Source organism: Brachyhypopomus gauderio, chromosome 15 (genome assembly GCF_052324685.1).
Source record: "Brachyhypopomus gauderio isolate BG-103 chromosome 15, BGAUD_0.2, whole genome shotgun sequence".
Lineage (NCBI taxonomy): Eukaryota > Metazoa > Chordata > Actinopteri > Gymnotiformes > Hypopomidae > Brachyhypopomus > Brachyhypopomus gauderio.
In genome coordinates this window covers 10,827,184-10,847,320 of record NC_135225.1, presented here as the reverse complement: position 1 = coordinate 10,847,320, position 20,137 = coordinate 10,827,184, and the positions used below count along the sequence as shown (strand labels likewise).

The 20,137-nt window shown below is 42.7% G+C and overlaps 2 protein-coding genes across 2 annotated transcripts; one reads left to right on the top strand and one right to left on the bottom strand.

The window, feature by feature from the left end:
* Positions 1–455: 455 nt before the first annotated feature.
* Positions 456–2,159, bottom strand: pold4 (DNA polymerase delta 4, accessory subunit). Its single transcript, XM_076973843.1, has 5 exons — positions 2,010–2,159; positions 1,564–1,668; positions 1,184–1,273; positions 899–1,010; positions 456–640 (listed from the first exon to the last, which is right to left on the bottom strand). The coding sequence occupies exons 2-5, from the start codon at positions 1,664–1,666 to the stop codon at positions 616–618; spliced, it is 330 nt and encodes a 109-aa protein (XP_076829958.1). The 5' UTR covers positions 1,667–1,668; positions 2,010–2,159; the 3' UTR covers positions 456–615.
* Positions 2,160–2,171: 12 nt separating this feature from the next.
* Positions 2,172–19,986, top strand: ssrp1b (structure specific recognition protein 1b). Its single transcript, XM_076973839.1, has 18 exons — positions 2,172–2,239; positions 2,909–3,002; positions 3,964–4,149; positions 4,238–4,343; positions 4,550–4,743; positions 5,088–5,188; positions 5,375–5,504; positions 5,837–5,940; positions 6,226–6,354; positions 6,514–6,735; positions 7,335–7,407; positions 8,173–8,305; positions 8,397–8,442; positions 8,601–8,724; positions 8,901–9,068; positions 18,888–18,985; positions 19,203–19,371; positions 19,573–19,986. The coding sequence occupies exons 2-18, from the start codon at positions 2,949–2,951 to the stop codon at positions 19,636–19,638; spliced, it is 2,103 nt and encodes a 700-aa protein (XP_076829954.1). The 5' UTR covers positions 2,172–2,239; positions 2,909–2,948; the 3' UTR covers positions 19,639–19,986.
* Positions 19,987–20,137: the final 151 nt, after the last annotated feature.

Sequence of the window (20,137 nt, the reverse complement as noted above, 5' to 3'; positions counted from 1 at the left end):
ATTTCTTCTTTGCGCTATTAGTTACTACTATTCTCCACCCCATACCACACTATTATAAGCTGGTTAGTCTAGATGAAGAAGGCTGGAGACTAATGTATATTGGGTTTATTCCATACTAACTGTGCAGAACCTATTGAAAGGTATTTCTCCATGCACTTGAGAGATATTTCACTTGCCAAACCCTGATCAAAGAAAGGTGATTAGGGAATAGGCTACTTTTCTGTAAGGATTTGCTATCCCTTTCAAATTAATAGAAATAACAACAGATGTAAAAACTAAAAGTAGATAACCTAAAAAAAAAAACAATGTGAAATGTCATAAAACATTTGCTGAACAGTTCATCTGTCTGAGACATCTACACTAAGATTAACTGTATATATATATATATATATATATAGGTTGCAGATTCATGATCACATTAACTTGCAAAAATAAATAACACAAAAGGTGGAATCTTGCTTTTATGTAAAATGTAAAAGTTTTAATAAAAATGTAGTGTATGGATCACAAGTTGAATAAACATGCAGCAACAAGCAAAAATGAACTATCAAACACTTAAATCAATCCGTCTCATTGTCCTTCTTTCTCCAAATACTCTGTTCTCTTCTTCTCATCTCACAAGGGATAGCTATGCCAGAGGCTGAAACACAGAACCGGAAACATAATAAACGTACATTTGTAAAGTATAGGTTGCATTTTGTTGTATACAAATGTATATGAATGTATACACATACCATGTCTATACATGCTCTGTGTGTGTGTGTGTGTGTGTGTGTGTGTGTGTGTGTGTGTGTGTGTGTGTGTGTGTGTGTGTGTGTGTGTGTGTGAGGGTGTGTGTGTGTGTGTGTGTGTGTACACGTACGATCATCATTGTGTTTTGTTGGTTTGTTCATAGTACCTCTCTATGTAGTCTGGGTCTGTGGTCTCCTTCAGTAATATGTCTTTAATCTGCTGTGGGGGGTTCAGCCCATGCAGTGCTGCCCTCTCCCACCTCTGCAACCGACTGATCCCTACACACAGAAACATAAATTCTGGAGCACAGAAGTGTTGCTGAAGCAGAATGACAGACAACAGAAGCCCAAACCTAAAATGCAGTCTCTGTACAACATAAGTTCTTGCTTGTAATTTCCGGTTCTAAGTTCTTATTATATAAGGCATTGCCAGAGGATTATCAATTTCTTACCTGTGCAGGGTCCAAAGCGCCAGTCCAAGTCAAAGTTTTTCAGTTCTTGCAGATGAGTTTCTCTCTCACTCAGGCAAGGAGGTTCTGGATCTTTGTGGTACAACATGGTAATAACACATTAATTTCATATTAAAACTAAATTGACTTATAGAATTTTACTGCATGATGATGTAATATTAATACAATTTGTATTTGACAATTTGAGTGAGTTTGATATGGGGGGGGGGGGCACATTTACTGAATCAGAGCCCACCCCATAATATTTTGAGGGAACAAAAGAGGCTGTTTTCTATTTTGGGGGATCCCCCACATTCCCCATGTTTCCTGCACCAATACGTTACACACAACATATGCACGCACACATACACACAACATCTCACTTGCAGTGGGGGGTGAAGGAGGTTTTTTGTCCCTTCGGTCATTCCTTCTTGCCTTCTTCACTACCTTGAATGTGTCAGTGATGAGGCCTCGCTTGGCTGTCATGCCTAGGACGAATCGATAATGCCTTTAAACATACGTTTATCTCAACCATAACTTCACAGTGGGTTTTTGTTATTGTGACATTTTAGTAGGCCTAAACATGTTTATATGTGTAAACAGTTTATATGTAATGCTTTATATACAAAGTAAAGAAATCGATCACTATATTTTTTAAACCATTATATGAGTACATTCTGCTGTATTGAGCCGAGTCTCTTCTTGTTACCAGACTGAACCACATAATGTAATGCATCATTACGCCGATTGACGGTTTTTAGGATTCAGCTAAATTAATCACATGTAGCATAGTTCCTATTGCATGAACACGCCATTCTGCATAACTCACCGGCAGGTTTGTGTCAGATCAATGTAATTGCCTAAAACTCAAAACAGTGATAGCAAGTCAATGGATTCTATTTTCCTAGGTTGAACAAAACAAGGGAAGGAGTGTGATACGTACGCTACGTGATTACGTAAACGTACGTCTTTTAACACGTATACGTACGTTCTTATAAGGTCCTGTATCGACGCATGCGGGAATAGGCCTGGTGGTTTCTTCCCGTTCCCGGAGAAACAGTAATGCTGATTAACAATAGCTAATTACTGTAATGCTGATTAACAGTATTATTCAGACAAGTGTAATTACTAAAACCTGTAATCAACAGAATTGTTTGGCACAGTATACCGCCGATTCTGTATACATATTTGATGCATCGTGTCCCTTCACTTTTCAAAAGAAACATTAGCTAATCTGTGGTTTACTAGCAAGCCTAGCCACTGAAGTGTCTACCGACGTAGCTAAATGCTAATCATTTATTAGCATTAGCTGCGCTATTAGCATTAGCTTGCTTGCCGTATCGCTAGGTGAACCTGCGTACTGTCAGACCAGTTCTAGCTAGCTGTATTTCCGCTATGCACAGTGTAGTGATATACAGAACAGCAGTTAGAGCTCATTGAAATGGCCAAGGTCAACTCCCGCACTGTGGCAGTCCAGGCACCTGGTGTAGAAAGAAGCACCTACACATTACATTTGCACAGAACAGTATTCAAAACAACTGATACGTACTTACAGTGTCAATTTTGGGGCAACTTTCAAACATTTTATGATTATGGGTATAAAACATGTTCATATCTGACTCTTAAATGTTCCAACTTCAGAGAACACTACATTGATAGATGTTATTGTGTAAACTGAAATTATTCTTAGCTTGCAGTTACTGGTTCTCATTTTCTTCTGTTGAGTAGATTTTGAACATCGGTGGGACTTGACAGTAAAGTTGCTGCAATGACTGACACTATGGAATTTAATGAAATTTATCAGGAGGTGAAAGGTTCCTGGGTGAGTAAAAGGTGTCATTTTCATTTTAATAAAGAATATATATATATATATATATATATATATATATATATATATATATATATATATATATATATATATATATATTAGTGCTGTCAATTCCAGGTACCGCGATTAAAAGTCCTCACCAGGATTTTGCTCAAGCTTGCTAGATTTTCTAATTTACATTTACATTTACATTTATGGCATTTAGCAGACGCTCTTATCCAGAGCGACTTACAAAAGTGCTATGTAGTTGCTTGGAATCTCCAAGGTAGAATAGATAGTCCTAAACACAGGTACTCTAAGCTGGAAAAACCACTAGACGAAAGTCAAATGATACCTAACAATTATACCTGAATATACACATCCCCTGAGGAAAAAGACAGTATACAATTCCTATAACCCAATTATGCACAATACCTGAGGAAAGAGACGATAAAGTACAATAGACAAAGCATAATTATGCAAAGTGCACTTGAAAGAGGTGGGTCTTCAGTCGGCGTCTGAAGACAGCAAGTGACTCCGATGTTCGGACACACAAGGGAAGTTCATTCCACCACCTTGGAGCCAGGACAGAGAAAAGTCTGGATGCTTGTCTCCCATGTGTCCTGGATGATGGAGGGTCAAGACGAGACATACTTGAGGCGCGGAGGGCTCTAGGTATGCATCTGGGTTTTACCATGGCCATCAAGTAAGCTATCCAGGTAAAATCAGTGGAATCAACACAATCCAGGAAGCCTGAGCAAAATCCTGGTGAGGACTTTTAATCGCGGCACCTGGAATTGATAGCACTAATATATATATATAAAATATGTGAGTTGAGTTTCATCAGATCGATGACACAGAGGTGTCACTCATGGAAGTCATCTATAAACAACTGGATTCTTCTGTTGTCTTACCTTTTCCCTCTATCGAATCCTTTTCCCTCTCTGTGCGTCTCTCCTCCTCTGTCTTACTGCAGAACGATGGACGCTTACGATTCAGTAAGCAGACAGTGGTGTATAAGAGCAGTAAAACGGGGAAGGTGGACAGCATCTCTGTCCCAGAGCTCACTCATGCCCAGTGGAGGAGAGTCTGCCTGGGTCATGGCATCAAGCTCTCTACCATCACTGGACACGTTTATAAATATGATGGCTTCAAAGATACTGTGAGTCTATGGCTCACTTACTTTACACAGGAAGAAACCAGAGCCAGGCTCATACAATGTGTTTAATTTATGTGTCTGTGATTTTCAGGACTTTGAAAAAATCTCTGAATATTTCAAAACTAATTACAAAGTGGAGCTAATTGAGAAAGATATGTGTGTGAAGGGCTGGAACTGGGGCACTGCTAAATTCAATGGTCAGTGAAACTTTGTATTATGACACCACTTGCATCTCTTTAACTCACGCTGAATACCTTTGGAGTAACATTTTTTCATGAAAAATTTTGATTTGCTGTTAAAGATCATCGTGTTACAGATGACATTGTTATATGTCTTTATTGCAAAAAAAATGGTATCCTTGTAAGTATAAACGTTAACGTAGCTGTGTGTGTGTGATTTGCAGGCCCACTGCTGTCATTTGAAGTAAGTGACAGTCCAGTGTTAGAGATACCGCTCTCCAGCGTATCCCAGTGTGCAACTGGAAAAAATGAGGTGACACTTGAGTTTCATCAGAACGATGACACAGAGGTGTCACTCATGGAAGTGCGCTTTTATGTACCACCCAGTACAGGAGATGAGGGAGCAGACCCCGTGGAGGTAAGAGTATGTGTGCATGCTTGAATGGTTTAATTTTTTTAATAAACCATACTACTGCTGAGAGGTTATTGTTATTTTTATTATTGTGCAAGATGTTATGATTTTAGTTTTCTTCCTTTCACCAGTAGGTGGTATGCTTTTGCTACAAAACGAAGCCAGTGAAATGAGCCAGGGTTCGTTTATAATGATAATTTTATTGTAACAGGACTGGACCTGTTTTCCTGAGCTAGCATCGCTTTAAATCCTTTCAGTAGACAGGAGTACAATAGTCTGGGTAATTAAGAAGATATTTACACTAAAATACTATGAGGTTCCTAGAAATGTTTGATGTGGTGTCATTTCAGGCATTTGCCCAGAACGTACTTTCTAAGGCAGATGTGATCCAGGCTACAGGAGATGCAGTGTGCATCTTCAGAGAGCTGCAGTGTCTAACACCCAGGGGCAGGTACACACACACACACACACACACACACACACACCTAACATGTTTCTTCTTGTTCCCATTGACAAGCTGAAAGTTTTTATTGTCAAAGGTTCCACTTTAACAGATTAAGCAAAAGAAGTAAGATTCAAAGAGGTAGCAATTTCCTCATTAAGTCGGGAATATCCTGCTGTGCCTTTCCTATGATAGGTATGATATCCGGATTTACCCCACCTTTCTGCATCTGCATGGTAAGACGTTTGACTATAAGATCCCTTATACAACAGTACTGCGACTCTTCCTGTTGCCCCACAAAGACCAGAGACAGATGTTCTTTGTAGTAAGTGGATGTTTAGCATTTTTTATTCGAATTTTTCCCCCTAAATTGTTTGCCGTTTTGTAATTGAGAACATTGCTTCAATAAAGAAGAAAGGAAATAGAGTGTTTGTTGTTGCATAATTAAATGTATTCTTGTGGTAGTGAATATTAATTATATTTTCATACATATCTGCATTTGAAAGCTCTCGAATGCAAATCCAGCATTATACTGATGAGGATGTGATTACATTTGTTGATTAATATGTAAGTTATTTTTGATCAGAGTCTTTGGCCAAATGCAATAAATGTAAAATGTAAATGTCTTTCTGTTCTCCCTCATCTCTCCTCCTATAGATCAGTCTGGATCCTCCCATTAAACAGGGTCAAACCCGCTACCACTTCCTTATCCTGCTCTTTTCCAAGGAAGAGGACATTAACCTCACCCTCAACATGAGCGAGTGAGTGAGTGAGAGTGGAAAGACTATGAGAGAGCAGTAGGAGGAATTTGAAAGCAATTGGAGGAATATTGGGTTCCAGTGAATTCACAAAGGGACAAATGTTCTGTCCAGCATAGTGAAAGAGGATGCATTGGCTATAAAACACTCAAATGAAAAAAGGTGCTGTTTGAGATAAAGATGTAATTGAAGACTTAATTGAAGACTTTGAGATGAAGTCAAATTGTGTTTTGTTAATAGTTGTGAGTGTTCTTATGCTCCCTTTTTTGTCCATTCTACCCTCTGCAGGGAGGAGGTCGAGAGGCGTTTTGAGGGCAAATTGAGTAAAAACATGTCTGGCTCTCTCTATGAGATGGTCAGCAGGGTTATGAAGGCACTGGTAAACAGGAAGATCACAGTACCTGGAAACTTCCAGGGGTAACACTGTCTCCCATCCCTCTGTAACACACCCAGTGTCCTATCACACTGTAGTAGATCTGATCTATAGTTGTTTTCATGAGTGTTGCTCAAATCTCCTTCTGTTCTGTTCACTCTTCCTTACACTTTCTCACCCATTCCTCTTTTTTTCCTCTGCAGTCACTCTGGTGCTCAGTGTATCACATGTTCGTATAAAGCCAGTTCAGGGTTGCTGTATCCGCTGGAGAGAGGCTTCATCTATGTTCACAAGCCTCCAGTTCACCTACGCTTCGAGGAGATCTCCTGTGTGAACTTCGCCAGAGGCACCACAACCACACGCTCTTTTGATTTTGAAATTGAGACCAAACAGGGCAATCAGTACACCTTCAGCAGTATAGAGAGGTAGGAAGCACATTTCCCACAGCCACATGTATCGTTTCAAAGCCTGAACAAAGTGTAAAAACAAATAGGATCATAGGGATCTATACACAGTAGGATTTCTTGTTCATTATAGGATTTTGGACTTCAGATGACATGATACCAAAATGAACATGAACATGTATACATACAGTATATTAGGCATAGTCCAGTTTCCTGTTCAAAGACCATTAGGTAGACATTGGCATAATTCATGTTCTAGAGCAGGGCTATTCAACTATATTTTTCTGTGGGCCAGATTTGGCAGAGAGCTCTGACCTGTGAGCCAGACAATTTTCAGACCTATAAATTAGTACAAATTCATTAAAGGGCCGGATCTGGCCCGCGGGCCGCCAGTTGAATAGCCCTGTTCTAGAGTGTCTCAATATTCAAAAATAGAAGGTTCCTAATTTCACATCAGGAAACATTAAATATCTTTAACTGAAGAGAGCAAATACACAGATATCTTTATATCTTTACCATGTTATTACCATTGTAATGAGCATATATGTATAACACAGCACAGAGTGAATGGGACTCCAGTCACCCTTCGAATGTTTTGTCTTTTCTTTCCCTTCCTGTAGAGAAGAGTACGGAAAGTTATTTGACTTTGTCAATGCGAAGAAACTCAGCATTAAGAACAGAGGCTTCAAAGAGGTACATAATGTAGATTCCTGTCTGTCATTCAAGTTTTAATTTCAATACAATGCTCACGTTTTCACACTGAGAACCCCAAAGAAACCCGCATGCTGTTCAGTAGATAAACACTTATTCTCCTCTGTGTCTCTGTGCTGTGTGTATCTACGTGTGTTCCCATAGAAAAAGGTTGGTATAGAGCTTATGGATTGAACTGGTTTGGGTGCTCTCTTAATCGCATGATTGCAGTGTGTTTACCTTTTGAGGGTGAATATCACGTCTTTTGGCTCAGTCACAACCTGTGTCCTTCGATATCAGTTGTTGAGTGGACTGGGCCAAATGTGATGGCTTTAATCAAGCACACTGGCACTTAACCTGCTGGGTCTGATTTACACAGCCGTGAGACACAGTGTGTGTGCTGTGCTCATTGAGTGTTCTTTTTTTACTCCATAGACTTCAGCAGCCATTTAGATTTCAGACAAGCTGTGTTGTCAGACCAGTGAAAGTTAGTTGTGTGTGCTATGACCACAACCACTGCTTGAGGGATTGAAATGGGATGTGAGAATACTGATTTTGTGTGTATGTGTGTTTAATAACAAGAATGATTTACTACAATCAATGCTATAATTGGAAAGGGCAATTGTAATCACTAATTTTGTGATGGATGAAGTCAGGTGATTGTGCGTATGTGCGTTCATGAACAACTCTGGTTATAATGACTATTCAATAGCACGTTTTAGTGATTGTGTGTTTCTGGTGTATTTATTGTCATTTTCACAATGGCAGGGTATGAAGGCCAAAGATGACATGTACAGTGACTCAGATGATGACCAACATGATGCCTACCTGGAGCGCATGAAGCAGGAGGGGAAGATCCGTGAGGAGGCCAATGACAGCGATGACTCTGAGGCCGGCAGCGGTGAGTGGCGACTGGCACAGCCAATCAGACGAGCCTTGTCACTCAAGGTAAAGCTCTAAGTTCTAAGTGCCAACTTGATCCTTCTTCACAGATGAATCATTTAACCCCGGAGAAGAAGACGAAGACATTGCAGAAGAGTAAGGCGCTTTCAATACAACTTCTCTCCAATTTGGATTATTGATTTCATTAATGACATTAACATTTAGATGTTTGGAAATTTCAGTTGTGTATTTCCATGGTCTTTGTGTGTGTGTGTGTATGTGTGTATGTGTGTGTGTGTGTGTGTGTGTGTCAGGTACGACAGTAAGGCATCAGCCAGTGAGAGTAGTGGTGAAGATGCAGACAGTGATGATGACAGGAAGAAGAAACCAGCCAAGAAGGCCAAAGTGGTGAAGGAGAGAAAACCACGCAAGAAAGAGGTGGATCTGCAGATCACTCCCAACACATGCAGCTCACTGCTGAAAGCTGGATGTGTTCATGGTTTTTGCATTATGCCGACTTGGTGTAGAACTAAAGAACACGAGTGGAAATCAGATTGCTGATGGTTAAGAACAAGTTGGTCTTACTTACATGTGTGTTGCCTGTGTGCATACAGAAGAAGATCAAGGACAGCAGTGCCCCCAAGAGGCCAATGAGTGCGTACATGCTGTGGCTAAACTCCAACCGAGAGCACATTAAATCCGAAAACCCAGGAATCTCTGTCACTGAGATTTCAAAGAAAGCGGGCGAGATGTGGAAGCAACTGAGCAAAGACAAGAAAGAGGTATCTTCTGAATATCTTCTCCTCTCTTCCTGTGAGAGGTGTCTGTCACTTCTGAATACTCTCCTCTTTTCCTGTAAGAGGTGTCTGTCTCTTCTGAATACTCTCCTCTCTTCCTGTAAGAGGTGTCTGTCTCTTCTGAATATTCTCCTCTCTTCCTGTGAGAGGTGTCTGTCTCTTCTGAATACTCTCCTCTCTTCCTGTAAGAGGTGTCTGTCTCTTCTGAACAGTGATGTCAGTAACGCGTTACTCTAATCTTACCACTTTTTTTGGTAACGAGTAATATAACGCGCTACTATTTCCAGTCCAGTAATCAGATTAAAGTTACTTATCCAAATAACTGAAAAAGAGTGACTGGCTCTAGTGTGTGCTGATCTGGTGAACGTTGGAGGTTGGAAGCTTCGGTCAGAAAGCTGGGCTCCGAGAGATTTTGGTTTTCCACTTTTGCTTTATTGAACATGGAATGTTACAAGGATTGGATGAGAGATGGATGATACAGACATGAATTGGGATAGATGCCCGAAAAGATATGTGTAGATGGTTGTATATGTGTGGCTGTAATTACAGGAAAAAACAGATGAATTACTCAAATAGTACATTCAATCAATTACTACAAGGCTAAACAAACACATCCTCCAAATGAGTACAGTGACAAACGGAAATTAATCCAATGAATGAAAATGTTACATCTAACAGATCACCGATCATGTGTAGATACATTGAATGATATAACAGAACACTGTAAATTACTCAATCGCTCGTAACGAGCTAACAACAACACAGGTCGAAATAATAACGGCTCGCATCGACCTAGTACATATATCACACTCGCTGCAGCATGTACTACATTAGTACTAACAATATTGAACTCACTTTTGATATATTGACGCACACAACTTTCAGATAAAGATGAGACACACCGCTGTACAAAGTTATCTCTCCTATCTTTCGGTAAGGACCAACGGACGCTGCGCGTGCGCATTCTACAAGCCCGGACTAATGTACTGCAACGCAATGAGAACAACTTCTTATATAAAACAACAAGATAAAACGACAGTCTTTCGTACACGGCCGCCCCCAAATTTAGTGTTAAATTTGTCCTTATACTGTACATTAAAGAAACATTAAATCTTTGGACTGTCCTCATCATCTGTCCATGCCGGTAGTCTGACCAGCCGTGCAACCGGTCGTAAGTAGGTCCGATCCTTGACCTGCACCTCTGCTGTACGGACAAGTCCATCGCCACCTGGGAAAACATTAATCACCCGACCAATGGGCCACAAAGCTCGTGGCAGCTGAGCATCTACCACCATCACCACTTGCCCGACAGACAAATTGTCCAAGTCCTGATGCCACTTCTGCCGCTTCTGGAGATCAGGCAGGTGATAACGAATAAAATTAGACCAGAAATGGTCTGCTAGGACTTGACTATGTCTCCAGCGTCGCCTACCGAGGAGATCGGCTGAGGCATAGATCGCTTGTGGGAGCGATGCATCCCGTCGACCCATCAGTAATAGATTTGGTGTAACTGGGTCTGGATCAGCGACATCTGATGAGATATAGCCTAGTGGTTTTGAATTAATGATGCCTTCCACCTCAATCATGACAGTGCGTAGCACAGACTCACTCACCGTCTGTCCTCCCAGGACCACATGTAAAGCAGCTTTAACAGACTTGATCTCTCTCTCCCATGTGCCACCGAAGTGTGGAGCGTTTGGTGGATTGAATCTGAATGTGATCTGCTGCTCCGAGAGATGTTGCCGGAGTGAGTTACCAAGCGAGGCGAAGGATTCTTGGAGTTCCACAGTTCCACCTCTGAAGTTTGTGCCCCTGTCTGAGAGGATCTCGAAAGGTTTACCCCTCCGGGCTACAAACCTTCTCAATGCCATCAAGAACGCGTCTGTATCTATACTCTCTAGTATGTCTAGATGGACACAACTGGTCGTCATACATTTAAATATGATTCCCCAGCGTTTCTCTGTACGCCGTCCGATTTTGACACTGTAAGGGCCAAAACAGTCCACCCCTGTGGACCAGAATGGTGGTTTGAACAGACGGAGTCTGGCAGGTGGTAGATCAGCCATCTTAGGAATCACTGGTGTAGCTCTCCATTTGCGACATTCAAAGCAGTTGTACTGATGTCGTCTGATAGCCTCTCTACCCCGTAGGATCCAGTACCTGCGTCTAATCTCGCCAAAGACGCGTTCTGCTCCAGGGTGATGTAAATCTTCATCATATTTCTGAATGAGCAGCTGTGTTACACGATGCTTAGCGTCCAGCACTATGGGATGAATAGTGTCTGGATCTAGATCCACTGCTCTTCTAAGTCTTCCTCCTACACGTATAAGACCTAAAGCTCTGTCATACTCCGGAGCAAGAGTGATCAGGCGGCTCCGTGGAGTCACTGACTTATCTGTAGACAGGGTGTCTAATTCTTCTGGGAAACTTTCTTTCTGAGCCTGTTTGAGCAGGTAAAGTTCAGTAGCCAAGACATCCGCGGCAGTCATCTCAACACCTTTCTGAGGGTTGGCCGCCCCGTGAAGGAACTGGTGAGTGACATTCAGGAGAGCTGACCAAGTTTGGATCTGTGTGAGATCAGGTAGCTTAGGACTGCTGACTGTCATATTCCCCAAAAATGCACTTCTCTTCTCTTCAACATCCTCCTGAGGAGGTTTTAATGTGGGTAGTATTGGCCATGAGTCCTCATGTTGATGGAGAAATGATGGGCCGTGCCGCCATCGGTGTGGGTGACTCAACTCTATTAGAGTCTTTCCCCTTGTCAAGTCATCTGCTGGGTTATCCGCTGTATTCACGTATCTCCAGTTGGTTAATTCTGTGAGATCTTGTATCTCAGCGATCCGTGTGCCTACAAACACTTTGTAGCGACAGGAATCAGACTTAATCCAATTTAGCACTGTTGTTGAATCAGACCACAGGGTTATGTCTCTGACAGGAATTTCTAACTCAGCACTGATGACTCCCGCCAGCTGTGCTCCAGTGAGTGCTGCACACAATTCTAAACGCGGCATAGATATCTGTTTTCGAGGAGCCACCCTAGATCTCGCCATAATGAACGACACATGTACATGTTCTTGTATACACTGCGTGCGAAGATAACTCACGGAACCATAGGCTCGTTCTGAAGCGTCACAGAATATGTGAGCTTCAATCCTAGACTCGCCATTATCTGCGCAGGGAGGACGGTAGCATCGAGGTATCTGCACTGAAGGTAAATGTTTGAGCTCGGCTTCCCATGCTCTCCATCTCTCTAGCAATTCCTCATTAGGTATGCGCTCATCCCAGTTTATTTCTGACTTCCAGAGATCTTGAACCAGGACTTTAGCTCTTGTCGTGTAGGGTATGAGGTACCCTAGGGGGTCGTACTGTGTTGCTAGAACTTTATATACATTTCTGAGAGTGGGCTCTGAATACTCTACGGGTCGATGCCTGTAACCCAGGCAGTCTGTGAGACAATTCCAGCGCAGTCCGAGAGTCGACTCTTGTGGATCCCCACACTGTTCGGAGAGCCACAATTCTGTATTGGTAGCTCTAGCCTCAGTTGGAAGATGTTCTACTGCAGCTGGAGTATTGCTGGCCCACTGTCTTATCTCAAACCCTCCCAGAGCCAACAATCCACGCAGCCGGTCTATAAGGTCTCTAGCCGCCTCTACGGAAGTGAGACTTTGGAGGCAGTTGTCCACATAGAAGGCTCGTTCTATTGACTGCACGATGTCCTCGTTGCCTTCTCTCTGCTCTCTCACATGGTACTGAAGTGCATAAGTGGCACAGCATGGGCTACACGTAGTACCGAACGGGAGCACCTGCCATTCGAATACTGTTGGCTCTTCCTCCTTCTTATCTCTCCAGAGGAAACGCAGTAATGGCTTGTCTTGAGGGAGGAGGCGGATTTGATGAAACATCGCTCTAATATCCCCACTTATGGCTACAGTGTGTTCTCGAAACCGGAGGAGGACACCCAACAAGGAGGGTCCCAAGGTAGGACCAGTCAGGAGATTACTGTTGAGGCTTTGGCCCCCATACTGGAACGAGCAGTTGAACACAAGCCTCGTCTTACCGTTGTGATACACCAGATGGTGCGGTAGGAACCAGGACTCTTCTGTGGAGTTTACCTCCTCAGGAGCCACTCTTTGTATGTAACCGGCCTGTACTAACTTCTTTACCTCCTGGTGGTAAGCTTTGGCTCGCTCAACATCTCTAGCCAATCGTCGTTCTGTACTACGTAGTAAGGAAATGCAGGCAGTTTCAGGTGCTCTAAGTGGTGGTGAATTCTTACGTCGTAACAGTGGGGTTGCATACCTCTCAACTCCACCCACTTTTACTCGAGTAGTTTGGCTCTCTAGTAGCGCTAGAGCCTGCTGGTCTAACTTTGAGCGTATAGCCTCCTTGCCTCTGATGTAGGGCAGGGTATCGACTTGCCACAGCTTCTCTACGTGATGCAGGAGGTCGGAGGTAGGGGGTGCAAGTGCTGTGAAAAGACACCTCTGCTCCCCTGCAGGCGGGTGGATTAAGCTAGCAGGTCCTTGGAGGGTCCACCCAAGGGGTGTACACACCGCTACCGGAGCTCCCGGTGGACCAGCGATTATTGGTTGCGTAGGGAGGAGCAGGTGGGGGAAGTCGGAACCTATAAGTACTAGGGGACATACTCTATCTAGAGTTTGAAGAGGTAAATCCTGTAGATGTCGGTATTTTCCCATTAGGGATCTAACAGGGTGACTATGCTCCGAGAGGCCGAGTTCATCTGCCGTGAAGGCATGATGAACTCTGAATCTCTTGCTTGAGTCATTTGCAGGTGATATGTCGAAGGCCACAGAGGCACCTTGAAGATCTACGACATCATGTCGAACCGTTCTTAATGCCAGGATCTCAGGCTTTGTCTTCAAGCCCAGGTGCTGAACGGCAGGGGAAAGGATAAGGGTCCGTTCGGAGCCATCATCCAGTACAGCATACGTTTCTAGTGAACGGCCGCCATTGTGAAGGTTAACCTTGACTACTTTTAACATGACTCTCTGCGGTCGATTGGGACGATCAAGGTAGATTGTCTCGGTGGGAGTGTTGACTATAAGGACCTGGTTAGGCTCCTGATAGACCGCTTCATGTAGTATTGTGAGGTGCCGCCCCTTACAGATGCTGCAGGGTTTCTTAAGCGTGCAGGAGTCCGGTTTATGATTGCGTCCACAGCGCCAGCAGCTTTTGTCTTTAAGCCATTCCGAGATCTGGCTGGGAGTCAGTGACTTGAACTTAGCACAGACACTCAAATAGTGTTCTCTCGCATTGCAGTAAGGGCAGTAAGGTTTTGGCTTCTCCTTAGGCTTGGAGAAGGCTTCCTTAAGTTCAGGGGGTTTATTGGGCCTCCTACAGGCACCTTCATCTGCTCCATAGTAGACAGTTGAGGTCATACTAGAGGCTTTCTTAGTTTTCCTCACCGACGTAACTTGTTCCGAGGATAAGGCAGCGGCTCGACTAGAAATGCGCTTAGCTTGCGCTTTGAGTTGTAGCCACGCAGAGAACTCACTTAGGGTGTAAGTTCTATCTGTTCCAGTTTGGAGTATGCCACGGTTAAGACAATACTCTACAAATCCATCACGATAGTTTACAGGGAGTTTGCTAAGGAGTCTATCTACATGTGAACCGCATCTCAGTTCATAACCATTCTCGCCTTCTAATGAGCGGAGCATACCGACTAATGAATGCACAGATAGAGCGAAGTTATCAAAGCATTCTGCGTCGCCTATCCGGACAGGAGGGGAGTTCAGTATAGTGCCCAGTTCACTCTGAACTAGCTGACGAGGCTGTCCATATTTATCCTGTAGGGCCTGCATAGCTGTGGTGTATGGAGTAGGATCATGCATATAAGATTGAGCTAGTCTATATGCGCTTGGCAATTTTAAATGGTCTAGGAGCACCTGGTACTTAAATGGCTCAGTCAAATGAGAGTGCGCACCCATGAGGTTATCGAAGCCCATTTTCAATAAAGCGAAGTCAGACTCCTTACCACTGCTAAATCTAGGCAGAGAGGGTTTAGGTATCCCGTAGGATGTAGCAATAAGCAGCTCCATTAAATTGGCATTGGGTGTGCTTGGCTGTGGATAAGCAGGCATATGATCTGGAATTGGGGATTGTACTCGAGGTTCATTCCAGGGCTGTGCCGGCATTAGAGGAGGGTCCTGTGATAAGGGCCGATGTGTTTCATTCCTCCCTGCAGGTTGGATGACAGCTTCTGGACAGGAGTCCCTATGCTGATTAGGTAATTGGGTCCTTTGAGTAGCTTGTAACTGCGTTTGTATCACTGCTGAAGGTATCGGTTTAGCAGGGTTCGTCTTACAGCTCTCGGTAGGAAATACAGAATTCACGGGCTGAATCTGATGTACTGGTAACACTGCTATGCCATCCTTAGGTGTGGAGTGCTGTGGGTAAGCACAGCTCGGTGGTATTGTGTCTAAAGCCGCTACTATGGGTTGAATCACAGGTGTAGGCGCGCGAATGTGTGAGGGTTGAGAAGACTCCTTAAGATACGCTGCAGTGAGACGTGCTTTCTCCAACTCTATCTCTTTATCCTTCAGTCGTTTCCGAAGAATGGACTGCTTGGTCAGGAACTCTTTACTTCTATGCGCAGCGTGAGCTTCCTCATCTAAATGACGGCTCTGTCGCTCCTTTTCTCTAATAAGTTCCTCTCTCTGAAAGAGGGCTTTACGCGCCTGATTATCTAGTAGCCGACACTGTTCCTCTATTTGGCACTCCTCCTCAAACTGGCGGTGTAGTTCTGTCAGTTCCAGGCGTCTAATATGTTCATCTAGTTCGGCTGCTTGGACATCGCTTAGGGCGTCAGTTATGGAGCGAACTGGAGTGGAGCTTGCACTGACCTGTGACATCGGTTTACTACCTCGGGATCCAGGATCAGTTCCGCCTGAGGGAGAGAGGCTATGCGGCGGATGGGGTGCATCAGCTGGCTTCGGGTGGTATTCCACTTCATAGTCATCAAGGTAGGCTGGTGGACATCTCTCTCGCTGGATACGTGGCTGCACTGAAGGTACGTGAGGGCCTTCGCGTGATGTATCCATAACCTCTGTAGTTATCACCGATCCGGCTCGAAGGACCATGAAAAAGAGTGACTGGCTCTAGTGTGTGCTGATCTGGTGAACGTTGGAGGTTGGAAGCTTCGGTCAGAAAGCTGGGCTCCGAGAGATTTTGGTTTTCCACTTTTGCTTTATTGAACATGGAATGTTACAAGGATTGGATGAGAGATGGATGATACAGACATGAATTGGGATAGATGCCCGAAAAGATATGTGTAGATGGTTGTATATGTGTGGCTGTAATTACAGGAAAAAACAGATGAATTACTCAAATAGTACATTCAATCAATTACTACAAGGCTAAACAAACACATCCTCCAAATGAGTACAGTGACAAACGGAAATTAATCCAATGAATGAAAATGTTACATCTAACAGATCACCGATCATGTGTAGATACATTGAATGATATAACAGAACACTGTAAATTACTCAATCGCTCGTAACGAGCTAACAACAACACAGGTCGAAATAATAACGGCTCGCATCGACCTAGTACATATATCACACTCGCTGCAGCATGTACTACATTAGTACTAACAATATTGAACTCACTTTTGATATATTGACGCACACAACTTTCAGATAAAGATGAGACACACCGCTGTACAAAGTTATCTCTCCTATCTTTCGGTAAGGACCAACGGACGCTGCGCGTGCGCATTCTACAAGCCCGGACTAATGTACTGCAACGCAATGAGAACAACTTCTTATATAAAACAACAAGATAAAACGACAGTCTTTCGTACATAACTGTGCGTTACTATTTTTATTTTCCCTAGTAAAATATATATTTTATCTTTCTTCTTGGTCAGTTCTACTTTTGCGTCTGACCGTAGTGCTCGACTCCGCACGCTGCGCGCGACTTTGTGAAAGCGTGAGCACGTTTTACAAGTCATTTTTTGCAGTGTCTTCCCGTAACGATATGTGGTAGTATAAAGAAACGCCCCTCAAAAACAGAGGAATGAACATTTACCTGATGAATTTTAATGTTGCTTAGTGTTCCACGTTTGAAAAGTGCTGGAATTTTGACTAACGTAGCCTACTTTAAAATGCTTGAAATTGTAATGGTATTTCGTTTCACAAGCTGTTTGACTGAACAGTTCGCTTGTATTACGTTTACAAATAAATTTACAAATAATACCGCACAGCTACACAAACGTAATGTCAGGAGATACTGTAGTGACTACTAGGGGTGACCTGCAATAGTCGCTGATTCGACTATAGTCGACTATACCCCCTAGTCGACTATGAACGTCATAGTCGAATGTACCATTCTAACTGCATGGGGGTGCCCAAGGATGCAGCTAAGCATTAGTTGTTACATGAAATGTCTTTGTTTTCGTTATATATAGCCTTTTGTCAAATAAAATCATCCTAATTTCTGTTAATAAATATTTTAAAATGATGTTTGCGCATTGCCAATAAGCATCTTCCTTACTACACATTAATAAATCACACACTGCTGTTGCACAATCCAAACGAGCGGAGCTAAACACGCTACAGAATACGCGCAGCACCTGCTAAAAAACTGCCTACTTAAAAACTTCAAAAGTATTTTGAAAAAAGATGAATCAAACAAAGTAAAGTGCAAGTTATGTCATCAACGTCTTTCATTTCGCATGACAACAACCAACATGGCATACCATTTAAAACGCGTAAGGCGAAAAAAAACGTTTGTCGTTTCAGTCGTGTTGTCTCGTCGCAGTGCATCTCGGCAAGTAGGCCTATAAACATTTTTTGCTGTTGTTTGCTTTTAAACCCCGTTACTTTAACCTTTCCTTGTATTTTTTTGCTGTTGTGTGGCAATTATTTATATTTTCAGGCAGGCATATTTTATTTAAAATGTTTTTGACATTTTGCACAGTGCCTGTCTGACAGTTCGATATGCGCAATGCGCACTGACGGTTAATGTTCTCTAACGTTTCATTAAAAAATTAATAAGTAAATAAATAAAAGCTGAATAAAGCCAAACAACCATGTTTATTCATTTATCTGAGTGTTTTAGGTTTTTACTTTGAAGAGGAAAAAAGTCCTGAATGAGAACGGGATCCCGTTTAAGGTGTTCTAAATAAAAACATAAAAACAAACCATTAATCGACTATTAGTCGACTAAAGCGAAAAGCTGACGAATCAGATTCGACTATGAAAATCCTTAGTTGAATACACCCCTAGCGACTACTACTCCTCATGGCGAGTCTTGCCCTTTAAGTGACACTGGGGGGGCGGCGACGTCGCGCGCCAGGGTTGCGTTATCAATAAAGTTTCCCTCCTCTGGATTTTTGGATTAAGCAGTTTCTGCCTCGGTTACCGAACCTGCTTCAATACATTGTTACTGTTAAAAATGCACTTCCAATAAAGTGAGTATTGGAAATATTTATTTTGCTGCTGAATGTAACTATTAAAGTAACTTGTAATCTAATGTAGTTACTTTTAAAATCAAGTAATCAGTAACGTAACTAAGTTACTTTTAAAAGGAGTAATCTGTAATCAGTAATCGGATTACTTTTTCAAAGTAACTTAGCCATCACTGCTTCTGAATATTCTCCTCTCTTCCTGTAAGAGGTGTCTGTCTCTTCTGAATACTCTCCTCCGTTCCTGTTGTCACCTACATTTGGTTGCACCTACAATTGGTCTTTGTCTTCCCCTCTTCCTCCCTGCTCCCCTTGCTCCTGCCCCTCTCTCTTCTGCCCCCCTCTCTCCTGCCCTCCTCTCTTCTGCCCCACAGGAGTGGGAAGGGAAAGCTGAAGAGGCGAAGAAGGACTACGAGCGGGCGATGAAGGAGTACAGAGAGAGAGGCGGAGGCTCATCGGGATCCTCGAAAAAGTAGCGCACCCATCCTTCCCATCGCCGTGGCAACAGCAGCACACCTCTGCTCAGAATCACAGCACACCTTTAAATAGACCAAATAAAATAATTGTAGCGTAGCTGGAGGTTTCTTGAATGGTCTGCTCCAAGTAGACCAGTAGAGCTTTTACATGGTGAGCTGTAAATTCCTTTCATTCTTTATCACCCCTTATTTGGTTTGATTGATCTTCTTAAGGGAGAAGAAGAAGGGAAAGAAGGTGGAGGAGAAGAAGGTGAAGAGCAAGTCTGCCGGAGTGAAGGAGAAAGAAGGGGCTGCAGGCAATGAGAGCTTTAAGAGTCGAGAGTTCATCTCCAGTGAAGAGAGTTCATCTGAATCTGACCGGGGCAAGGGGCGCAAGCGCAAGGCAGGAATACACACACACACACACACACACACACTGACTTTTGCTGCACATGGACAACCATTAATATCCACTGGTCTGTCAGTAGCCCTGCACTGTGCTCATGCTCTTAAGTGTTTCTGCTGAACCCCTAGATGTCCTAATATTTGAAAACCTTTCACTTCTCCCCCCTCTGACACCCCCCCCCCCCAACATCACTCTCAGGGCTCAGATGATGAAGAGGAGATGACCAGCACTCCGCCTAGTTCCGAAGAGTCTGGCTCAGACTGAGAGACTTTATATAAACAGAGCACACAGAGAGAGAAATAATAATTAGAATAGTCATCCTTTATTGTATTTTATTATCCTACAAAGGTGTTCCCTCTAACTACAGTATATCTTCACAAATATTGCAATCTAAAATTAATAAGTATTAACTAGTATTAGGAGCTGAAAGTTAATTCATAAACTTTCATTGTAATTTCAGACATGTAACATATTTTATGTAAATATCTATTGTAGTTTTAATAGAATGTGTCCAAATTCGGTTATTCTGTTTGTGAAATCACAAATTAGTTTTTTTTTCCCATGTTAGTTCTTAAGACATCTTTACACAGATTTTTTTTTACTAACATCTCCAGTGCACTTTCAGTATATCAGTGATGTGTTTTAAAATATAGAAATATTTGTGATAAATCATCATGAAAAAAGTATTTCCTTTAATATAAATAATCAATTTCATGTTTTTGTCAAGCCAAGTAAAATGTCTTAAAGAGGTTTTAATGGATGT